This window comes from Pavona decussata, unplaced genomic scaffold, assembly GCF_977016875.1.
Source record: "Pavona decussata unplaced genomic scaffold, jaPavDecu1.1 SCAFFOLD_64, whole genome shotgun sequence".
In the NCBI taxonomy this organism is placed as follows: domain Eukaryota; kingdom Metazoa; phylum Cnidaria; class Anthozoa; order Scleractinia; family Agariciidae; genus Pavona; species Pavona decussata.
In genome coordinates this window covers 5,932,197-5,944,003 of record NW_028145484.1, presented here as the reverse complement: position 1 = coordinate 5,944,003, position 11,807 = coordinate 5,932,197, and the positions used below count along the sequence as shown (strand labels likewise).

At 36.0% G+C, this 11,807-nt stretch overlaps 1 protein-coding gene across 1 annotated transcript; it reads left to right on the top strand.

Annotated features, from left to right (window-relative positions):
- Positions 1-246: 246 nt before the first annotated feature.
- On the top strand, positions 247-11,456 carry LOC146478753 (vesicle transport through interaction with t-SNAREs homolog 1B-like). Its single transcript, XM_085112366.1, has 8 exons — positions 247-385; positions 494-552; positions 6,826-6,936; positions 7,833-7,898; positions 8,268-8,361; positions 9,553-9,623; positions 9,730-9,791; positions 10,436-11,456. Exons 1-8 carry the CDS (start codon positions 286-288, stop codon positions 10,545-10,547), a joined length of 675 nt encoding a protein of 224 aa, XP_084968492.1. The 5' UTR covers positions 247-285; the 3' UTR covers positions 10,548-11,456.
- Positions 11,457-11,807: the final 351 nt, after the last annotated feature.

The following is an 11,807-nucleotide window of genomic DNA, read 5'->3' as shown; positions in this document are numbered from 1 at the left end:
TGACGCGAGACAACGACGTTTAAACGCTGATTGCCTACTTAGGCTGTCTGTGGGCTGATATACAAAAGAAAGGAAGCTCGGTCGGAAATATTACATCAAAACATTGAACCTGATCAATCGATCGCAGAGCGCTTCAAGGGCATACATCTCTGGATGATTCCACGCATCTGCTTTTTCATTCACACGCTGACCTGCTAAATTACGGGCAACTTTTCCGTACTTGCTCTTTCAAGACCAGAAATTTCTACTAAGAAAGAACTATTCGCTGTTCGTTAGGCGACAATAATGTCTTCCGAAAAGTTTGAAGACCTTGAAGATGAACTCAAGGCTCTACATGAAGACATAAGTACTAAAATAACCAGCAAAATTCCAAAGTTAACCGGAGGTAAGTTCACCTTTTAATTGTTAACGCAGGCTTATAAATTAAGCTCTTTGCACTTAAGAATTAGCTTCCAGTTAAATCTAAATTTCAGGCAATTTTTCTCTGTTTCAGAAATAAGAAAAAACGCAGTTCGTGAAGTTGAAAAAAAGATAGAAGATGCCAACTTAATAGTAAGTCTTAGGTGGTTTAAGCTTATCATACATAGCAATTGTCTTTGATTGAAAACCAAACCTCATGATATCCCAATAAGCGTGCCCGTATTATTTTAAATTAAATGCTACATCCTTTAATGTACATTTTTAGTTAGTCGTTATTTCTTAAATATGTGTATTTTATTATATTTTTCTAAAATTTATATCACATGAGTTGATGATGTCATTTGTGACAAGGTGGGGGAGGGGTGGGTTGTGCTTCTTAGAGGGACAATTTTTAGTTTTCCTTCCCTATTTCTCTTCCTCCAAATGCATAATAGATAGTTTCTCTAAATTGGTGTGATTTTATAACTAAGATTTTACCAACTTAACTCTTGTAAATATGAATTAATGTAGATAACAAAATTTAGCATAATATCCCAGTAAGAGATATCTCTTGGATGGTATGCCACCCATAGCTGAAAATTAATCAGAAAGATTTAGTTCATTACTTAATTCAAGCAGTACCCAACCCTCCACCTTCCTAGCTGCTATACAGTGAAAAAATGTGCATAATTTCTCGGGGATTTGCCAAGGGACCATTCATTGGTTATTCATGTTATAATGCAAAATTTGTTCCAGAGATAAAATAGACTTTTTAAAATGTTGGCAACCAAAATTTATCTGGTGACCTTTTTAGCTTAAAAGGTTGCCATTTATTATACTTATTACTTTATTTTTCTGTATCATATAATAGACAAAGCTAATAAAATAAAATAAATACAACATAGAAAAAAAATACACTTGGAGTGCTGTACACTCAATTACCAGCTGCTGTTCAGAAAATGTGCAGTTCCAGAAAAATTCCATACCCACCCCATGGAAGGTCATCAGAAATTCCTCGGGGGAGGGGGTCTTAAAAGTCAAAATTTTAGAAGCAAAGTATGAAGTTAAACTGGAATTTCCTGGGGGGATCAGGGATGGAAAGCAAGAAAACTTTCCATGGGGGGAGTATGGATATTTTCTGGAGCTGCACAATGGACCTGCACACTCACTTTGAATTCTTTGGTTGAGCTTCCTATTTATTTGACTGTTTTCTTTATATTCCTTTTTTTCTATGTTATATTGAATGAAGAAATATTGTTTGCTAGGATTTTAATTCTTATAGCTTTAGTTCGTAGGTTATCAATTTGTAATTTGTAGGTATTATATTTAATTAATCTCGTACCCTGATCTCAGTTGGTTCAGATCTCGAAATGTGAGATCTGGTAAAGTTCGATACAACGCCATTTCTGGTTGGTTACCAGAATTAAGAATGCCTCATTCTAATCTGCTCTGTGATTGGCTCTTTCCTTCTGTGTTTGGTTTTCGCTCAGTTCGGGGAAGAAACAGGAAGAAACAAAAACACGGAAAAGTTTTTGCTCCGATGAACATTGTCATGCGACGTTTTAATACATACATGCCGTTTGTGTGGGGAGAGAACAGTGAGAAGTTGTATCTTCGGAAGACAACGGCGACTTCAGCCGAAAAGAGTTCCCAGTAATCGAACGGCCTTGCCAAATAACACAAGTTTCCAACACGATGGATATAAGCTTGCTTACTTTTGGGGAAAAAATGGAGGTAGGGTTCATTTATTTATTTATTTATTTATTTATTTATTTATTTATTTTTTGTATTTCGTGACAAAAAATGATTATTTATTTAGTAAAAGCCAATTAATTTCCCCAAAATACTTTACCTTGTGTTCCTGAACACATGCGCCGCATTGCTAGCATATTTTTAGTTTTTGTCTTCTGCTAAAAGACTATTTCTCTTCTATAAATTGATCTGGACTTTGAGTAAGAGACTGCATAATATAATATTAGACCTTTCAGGCCAGTGTGCTTATTCCTTCAAGATCCATACAACATCTCTCGTAGGACTTCTTTGGAGAAATTGATAGAGTGTCCACACAATAATATTTTGTTCAAAGGCCGGATAACTTTATCCAGTGGATAAGTCACTATCCGACAGTTTCAATCTGTGCAAAGATTTCAGTATTTCCTCATGCACCACCGAAAATGCACAGTCTAACCACTGCTTAGTTGGGGAGTGTACGAAAACCTTGGACAACATTTAACGTGAAGTATATTTTAGACGCTGAAGAGTGCCTTATCCGGCGGATAAAGTTATCCAGCCTTTGAACAACTGAGGCCTGGTGAGAACAATATCCCTCCCACCATCTCAGCTAAGACAAATGAAAAAAGGTCTGACTTACGACCACCAAAATAATAGTAATGAAACCCATACCACAAAACAGAACACCTTGTCTGAACCGATTAGGGCTCTTTATGTAAGTGTAGTAAGTTTAACTTTATCCCCTCTCCCCCATCTGCTGAGGTAAAAAAAATTAGGACCCAAAATATAAAACTAACCTTCCTCTAAAATAAAAATGGGGACATTGGTTTACATGTCTGTACCACCTAATGTTTTGCAGATCTATACTTGTGCTAGGATTCAGAAAAGAAGTAGTTTTAAAAGGAGGACATGCCTCTTTGGATTTGACATCACTTATGGCTTTTAGAATCTTTTTGCCATGTTCTTTTATTCACTTCAGGGGAATTTCTCCATTATTTTATCATTAGTATGGAATCCTTGAAGTACTAAACACTCTTCATTTACTTCTTCTGTTGTTATAATCATGAGCACATTCTCTGATACAAATAGTTATCACTGGCCTCAGTTTCTCCTTTATTTCTTGTTAATATGCTAAATAATTTCTTCCACCTGATTTCCAGGGAGAAGCAAGTTCCTAAAGTTCCTTTCAGTGATGTGAATATCTTCAAGGACTAAAACAGCTGGACACAGCTCAACGCATAATTAAGGGCAATGACAGTCATCTCGCCGATTTCGGACAACAAATGTCACAACAGCTGCATTTCTCACACAAAAGCCATTTGAAACCAAAGTGGTTAAGCAAAAATTTCCCCTGCACAGATTTCTGGGGTATTTACACTAATCTGTCATAATGGGTTGCATTAATTTCTTCAATATTTGAACCAATATCATTTTTGTTAAAGTAAAGTTTTCATGTAGCAGGCCTCCCATCTCTTCCACTTTCTTAGAAAAAACTTTCCATAGTTTGGGGAAGACCAAAATGAATAAATAATTTATGATTATCCTTCCAACACAAGGAGAATCAAACCTCATTCCCAAAGCCATTGTGGCAAATAATATTCATTGTCAGTCTGTGGAGAATAAGACTGAACTAAAAGTCCATTTTGAGAAATTTGGGGAGTCACAGTGAGGTAGAACTGGTGATCCCCAAGCTTTCCATCCAAAAAAAAAACAAAAAAACAAAGCCAACTGCACACAGTACTAATGATGAGTGAATAATAGACAGGTTTAATTTTTAACATTGGTGGTGATGAGTTCATCTGCTGTGGGCAAAAATATTCAATCAAACTGGTCATCATTACTTTGTGTTAATTAAAGATAGGAGGGCCTTTGTAGTACTCCAAAAATCTTTCATATTCAAAATTTGTATGATTGTAGTTTGCTTGTTTTTCTGTTGCCGTTGTTGTCATGACAACTATCTCAGCTGTAGAGAATACTGAGGAAAGACTGTTCCTAGTTTGCTGTACTCTGAAGTTGTGCCCCTGAACAAAGATGCAATTAATTAAGAAGAAAACGTAGTCATTCACTGGGATGTCGTTATTCTGTCCATTAGAATAAGACAATATAATAACCAGAAAATGGATAATGAGAAGGCTGAATCAAAAGGGATTCTCAAGTAAATAAGCCCTTTTTGACGCCTGGGGTGGTGGAAGAACGAAGCATAAAAGAAGCTGCGATAATCACCAACAATATGGCTCTGTATTTATTAGCTTTTAACCTTTAAGCCTCAGTGTCAACAAAGAGTTTCTCCTTACTGGTTTCTACATGTCCATTTTTCATAGTAGCATTATAGGGAGGTTGCTGAAATATAAAGAAATTTCACCACTGGTGATCTCATGACCTCTCCTTGATTGTGTATTGATATTATTAGGCAAAATTTGATACTGATCACTACTGGGGCTTAAAGGTTCAAGGTTCACTGTTCTGATATCTTTTATGTACATAACTTTGCGTTGCTGGTCTTAATATTAAGAAAATTTAGGACTTGACATGGGTGCAAATATCAATGCAAAAATTTTTTTTTTGATCAAGGAATTATTGGCATCAACAAGGAATTTTCATCCAAGGCAGACACCGTTTTCAAAGTTTTTTCCCCACCACTTTTCTACATTGGGTTTGTGTCTCACAGTTTGATTAAATTTTGTTCCCTGGCTATAGAAGGCCATGGTTATGGAATACTTAGGAATTCATGGCTACAGAAGATCAGCTCACTGTGAAAGCTGTTAATTTGCTGCAGAAACGGGTGACAGTTCATTTGAACACACAGACATGCAGGAAAACAAATAGTGGAAATATTTGTTTATTTGTTTTCTATTTATCTCCCATTTGCTACTTTTATGAGCCCAAAAGACCTTCACACCTTCCTATTATTTTTTTGCTGAAATCAAGGACCCCATTGGAGGTGAGTGTCCAAGCACTAAGATAGCTGCTTTGGACATTTGAGAACCTTGTATATTTCTTAGTGTATCATCCCCCATGCATGTACAAATAATACAATGCTCAGTACAAGGATGATTATTTAAGCAGCTCATTGTGCCTTGCAAATCAAATGCAGATAATGACCTTTGTTCTTCATATCATGAAGAGTCAAATATTATTAGACTTGTGTATTATGTGGTTCTGGTTTTCGAGTCTGCAGACTCCCATGTCTAAAATTATAACCTTTATTAACTTGTCATCAAAGAAGCAGTTGAGGGGGCATGTCCCCTTAATTTAACATAAATTTCAGGTGAAAACTTTTCAAGTGTTTTCTATAAAGGTGAATCAAGAACCACTGAAATGGAAAGCTCATCACTACCAAATAAAAATCTAATGGGAAACTCATAGGGACTTGCTGTATTTGCTCACATGTTGCAAGTAACCAAAACATTCTTCAGATCCCAAATCCAGATGTGGATTTCCCAAAAGAAATTCAAACTTCCATTTTTGAGAAAAAAAACCCCTTTAAAACAGCAAGGGTGTAGTCAGCATTTTAATGTTGGACATAACTAGGCGGCTACCATTTACACAGACAGGTCTTTCTGGTTTGCTGGTATATAACCAAGAGTGTAGCATGGTGTTAGGGCTAGGAGGCCCTGTTTAGCTGGTTCATATAAAATGATATTATTACAGTGACCTGAAGTTGTGTCCTTTGGCCTGTAAAAGAAACCTGCCGCATTTACACAATCCATTTGGTTTGGAAATTTAAACCATTTACTTATGGAAGAAGGAAAATTTGTGTGGCCAAATCAGCTGAAGAGATTAAAAAGAGAAGAAATAATTTTTACGTATCACTGGTAGACCACAATTTCGGAAACTTTGTGTTGTGTAGTCATTTACTACTTAAAAATATGACATGAACCATTTGACTTTCCAATGCGAATTTTAACAGCAAGATGCCAATCAGTAACTCTATTATGCCTCATCCACAACAACGGCCACAAAATTTTTCTGATAAAGCTTCGACAACAAGAACTCTCTGCATTTTCTGTTGCTAACTGTTACATTACCTTGGGGTGCACAAAAATGATGATGTGACATTTCCCTGCCTGTAAATTACAGTATCTTCAATACAGTTATCATCTAAGGCGAAAACTGGTACAACTTACTCCGGTTGAGTTAAGTCTTTTTAATTGATCGTCGATAAGCACGTTGATCTTGGGTGGAGAAAGCACAATTACGATGGATTTGTTCTCGGAACAGTTTTCATGACAAAGGTGGTCACAAAGTGTAGGAGCTAATCTTAGTAAAAAAGTGATTTACCGCGCTTGTTGGTTGCAATCTCTCCTAATGTGTTTTCGTTTTGGTTTAAGTTTCAACTTTTGTTGTCCTCTGGATCGAAGAACGTTCCGAAGAGCACCCTCAAAAGCGAAAACTTCACCAGGAATGATCACAGTTACGAGCCGGCGGCCATTCAGCACGGTGGACAAAGGATGATGGGCAGGCCCGTATTCCGGGCCTCAAATCGAACTTTACCAGATCTCCCCCCCGCCTGACCGTGGGAGATCTGGGTACGAGATTAATATTTAATTTATTAATTTCAATTGTAATGCACTTTTGATAATTTTTATCGAAAAAGCACTATATAAGTAACTAATATTACCATTATTATTATAACTATTATTATTAATAATTATTGTTTGTTATATTCAAAAAAACAAAATATGTTTTGCTTAGATTGAAGAGATGGAAGAAGAGGCTGGTTCTGCTCCAGGTGGTTACAGATATTCTATGATGTCGAAAATAAGCAGTTACAGAAGAGATTTTGAGCAACTCAGAAAAGATCTGGTAAGATTAAATACGATTTTGCAGAGGGGATAGATTTTCATGCTATTTTAGTGGTAATTTTTCTGGTGATGTTAAGTGCAATTTTCAAATTGTGTGTTTAAACTGCTGTTGTCATTATGATTTTAGGGCAATTTAATTTTAATCTTCTTGTGATGAGAGCAAAGTGCATATGGTGTCATTGTAGAGGATGCCCTAAGTGATATCAAAGTGTTCACATTGCATTCTCTCATCACTTCAGAATTACAAATAAAACTGTCCATAATTTGCTGTAAAATTGTGGAAAATATCCATAACAGTCTATAAAGACAATTTGAAATCACAGTTAAAATAACTGCAAGGATTGCAATGTTGTTTTCTAGTGACTTTCGGATTGTGATAAAGTAATTGTTGAAACTTGCTGTTAAAATGCCAAGCCATAATTGTTTAAAATAATGAGTGTTCCAAAAAATACAAAGTGCAGATTACATTACCATTTAGTCTGTAGGAATTATTTGATTACCAAACCCAGATAACCCCATTTTGCATTTGTGAAAATTTTGTTCATTCTTATGTGCATTTTTTCAACCTAGCATAGCTAATTTTAATCATTTGAAGTAGTTTGTCAACTCACTCAAACGATTGTTGTTATTGAACCAAAGCTGCATGTAAGAGTTTGTTGCTGTTGATTTTCACAAGTTGAAAAAAAAAACAGTTGTCATGGGCTTCATTTCAGTAGAAAACAAAGATGGGGAGAGATTGAATTTGCATAGTCTAAAATGCTGGCTAGGCTTTTTAATGTCTATTCTAAGGTAGCTTTGTATGTGAGTGTTTACTAGCAAATCCAGCTGAACTCATGAATTTGCATTCAGTTTTACTAAGTACACCAGGATCTTATATGGTGTCTGTTTCTTTATTAGGGAAAACCAAGTGGTCAAGTCAATGTATCATTTGGAAGAGAAGAACTTTTTGATTCGGATCCAATGGTAAGCTGATTCTGTATGTATGTAGTGCCTTCTTAGAACAGTAGGTGATTAGGTAAAGAGCCAGTCTGATTTTGCCAATTATCTTGTGGCTATTTCTAAACATGAACTGTATCAGACCTTACCAAGGCCAGGTTCTGAACATCTGCCCTTTGGACCTTAAATGTGACTAGTGTTAACACACTTGAATGTCACATCAAAGAGACTTGCCTAAAAGACAAGCTTGGGATATTTTTGTGGGAACCGTGAGAAAATATTATGCACAAAGTTCTGGGGAGAAATGAGTCAACCCTCCCAGATTTAAAAAGAGAAACGAAGGACCAAACCTGAGAGGTCTTGCATTCCATTCATGGTGAATGTTGATTTTGTTAGGCTGCACAGAGAAACAAAGTGATGCATGGTACAGATACTCTGAACAGAGCATCAGAAAGTATTGCAAGATCAACTAGAGTTGCTGTAGAGACTGGTAAGTTTGTTATTTCAGCTATTGGCCTACAGCTGTCAAAGGACACAACTGGTGAGCTACAAAAGGCTTAAACCGTTCCACTTTTCCCTCCATTTACAAAGACTAATCATTTGGGTTAGCCTGGTTCACACTATGGACGCAACAACTTATTCATAATGACATGGACATAACAACATAAAGAAAAGATCAGTTTTTCATTATGTCGTTATGCTTATGTCATTATGTTTTGCATTTGCGTGACTTCGCCCTTATGTCGTTATGTTTCTAGTGTGAACCAGGCTTTAATAGTTTTGTAGTTTTGATCAAATACTCATTACTAAGTCTGTATTATTCAGTTAATGGTGGGCTCCAAATCTGTAAAAGGTGTAATATAAGGGCAATATTTACTCTGACTATCATTCTCACCCAATGACAACCAGCTCTAATGGGTTTTAGTATAAATCTACTAGTGTTCTATCATGAATGCCATTCTCTGATTGGCTATGCCACTCGCTATCTATTCTGTGATAGATATTGATTAGTGGTTTTCAACAAAATGGCGGCCGCTTCATCACGTTTTCGAAGTGTCTGCGATGGGGATATAGACAATTTACTTGTTTAGTTTTGAACGACTAGTAGATTTATACTAAAACAATTAGATTATTTGCTCTCGATTTCTATGCATGATAGCTGATTCGGGCTGCTGCGCCCTCATCAGCTATCACGGATAGAAATCTCGAGCTCATAATCTAATCGTTAAGTAGTGGATCAAGGACATAGAGGTTTTGGGAGGTTAGGCAAAAACGCTACATGATGGCAATCCTATAATCATAGTCCGTGCAGGTTTTTGGACATAAAATTCAAGGAGTATTCAAAGCAAGTTTACTTTGTTTTGCACTGTGTTTTGAAATGTTTTCATTGACCAATAGCAACTTTATAAAAAATCTCCCCTGGATATAATCTGTCCCCAATTTTTAAATTTGTGTTCAATCCCTGAATTACTTTGATACAATCCTACATTATTTCCAATCCGAACAAAAATTCAAAGGCTTTTCAAGCGCCCTAGAGACCTACAATTAAATTCCAGGGCTTTTCAAGGACTTCAAGGAGTAGGCACAAACCCTGTATAAAGTACAATCCACCAACAAATTTGAATACATTGGTTTAGCTTGACTATTGATTTTGACTTATTCTGTGATTATAATTTTGCAGAACAGATTGGAGATGAAATAATTGAGGAGTTAGGAGATCAAAGAGAAGCTCTTGTTAGAACCAGAGACAGGGTAACAAGAAACTTGTGACTCATTTGTACATTTCTTGATTATCTTGAGGTTACTTTTTTGTGCTCCAGCTAATCAAATGTCCGATTGCTTACTTTGCCTACAACAGCTCAAAGATGTTGACCAAGGTCTGAGTAAAAGCAAGAGAATTTTGAACAGCATGGCCATTAGGTAATAACAAAACTCTTTCTTTCTGGTATTTTATCCCCACCCATTCCCACACATACAGGGTTTGTACAGGAACTCTTTAGGAGTGCGGTGTAATAATGGTGATGAGGATTGCATTACCTTACAACTGTCTAGCAACAAAACTGTGAAGAAAAGTTGATTGTATTGCTATTCTTTCTGTTAAAGGAATTACCTGGGATATAGAGGCACTCAAACTGTGCAGTGCTCTTAACATATTTCACTCACACATCACCTTTCTTACTCTCCCTGCTAAGGCACATTATTGCTCTGGCAGACGGAAAAAAAAAACTTGTCATAAAGTGGTTGGCTCTTTGTTAAAATCAATGCCAACTTTATTAGGTCACTCCTTGTTGCTGCTGGGATGCTTGTATGTAATTGCTTTCCCCAGAGCTGTGTTGGCACGAACCTTGTCTTCCTGGTAGTTTTAACCATGCTGGATTGGTGAATTTAGAAACAATGGAAGTTCCATAGAGATCTGCTTCAAACTTGAGTTAAAAAGTTCGAGTTTTACAATTTTTAGCAAGGAATGTTAAGCTGGTGGCCAGTATGCCACACTGTACAAAACATCACCTTTCTGCTTAATTTAGTAACAGTAATTCATATTTTGTTTTCTTCTTTCATTCCAGGATTGCAACGAACAAGTTGATATTATTGTGTATCATCTTGGTAGAGTTGGCCATCTTAGGTGCTGTGGTGTATATCAAATTTTTTAAGAAAGAAAGCAAAAAGAAATCTTGATCCAGCTTTTAAAGTTAACAATTCTGTGTGCCATACTTTTGCCACATGGCAAAGATGCTGATTTTGTTTTTAGCAGAATACAACAAAGATTGGTCTTACTCTTTGGCATGTCAAGGGCTAAAAAAATGCCACTCAACCAGCTCACCAAATTTTCACATTATTAAAATAACTTTACATTGACCTAAATAATGATATTATTGTAGTTATTACTCAAATCAGAAACAGACAATGTTTGTTTGTAAGCTTCTTCTGTTGTCAATAATTCTCAAGCATTTTCGATAAAAACAATGAATTCTTAATATTAGATTTCATCTGCTGTCATGTTTGAACAACCTATCCCCACCCCTCTCCTCCCTGTCCTAGCTTCCAACGCAGTCATTTTTAGGAGGGACAGAGCAGAGTAATAATAACTCCATGGGAGGCACAGTTTAAAGTTAAATGGCTGTACTTAAGGCATTTTTTTTTCAGATTAATTATGCAAACCCACAGGGTCCCAACTTAATTTTTGGTCAGACATTGTTTTTCAAATAGATCTTAGAGGGAAATTGAGTGCTTTGATGACCCATGCCTTTCTTCAAACAGATGCAGCTTAATGCTTAGACGAATGTAGCATGGAAATGTTACATTTCACTATTTCAAAATGGATGTCATTTGTACTTGTAAATAGAATGAAATGCATTACATAAAATTTGTGTTTGGGAGAATGATAAATTACAAAATGAAGGTTTACAGTAAGAGTAAAATTAGTAGAAAATTATCACTAATCAGTAATGGTAGAATGTGTTAGAATAAAATTTACTGATTATGCTGCTGAAACAATGAGGTGGAAAATAGTTATAACATAATCTTCTTTTAAAAAAAGGTTTATGACAAAGTCCTTTGTACAATAAATATCTTGTCCTTTGTTGATTTTTTCATTTGGTGTTGCTACATACAGTATTTATTTAGTCTGAAACCTCTTCTCTGCTTTAAAGTCCCTTTGACCTTGCACACTGTTAAAAGCCAGGAAAAGTGTCTTATTTAACATTGATAAAGTTGTATAAAATTAATGCAGCTTCGTTTTAATTTTGTCAATTTTGGGGTTTCCTCTTCTTCATTTTTCTAGAAAGATCAAAAGGATCTCTGTTTGCAGGGTATGCACAATACCCTGCAAACAGAGTACAGACCAGCTATGAAAAACAAACCTTCGGTCTCAAATGTCTTTATGGTGACCAACACACCATTGCCCTTCCACAAGAATGGAGTTTGCAGTGACAAAAG

Bases quoted from the DNA above. Each gene is read 5' to 3' on its own strand.
- LOC146478753 (XM_085112366.1), top strand. From the start codon at position 286: ATGTCTTCCGAAAAGTTTGAAGACCTTGAAGATGAACTCAAGGCTCTA. The intron at 386-493 runs GTAAGTTCACCT...TCTCTGTTTCAG, and splicing joins AATTCCAAAGTTAACCGGAG to AAATAAGAAAAAACGCAGTT. The intron at 9,624-9,729 runs GTAACAAGAAAC...TGCCTACAACAG, and splicing joins TTGTTAGAACCAGAGACAGG to CTCAAAGATGTTGACCAAGG.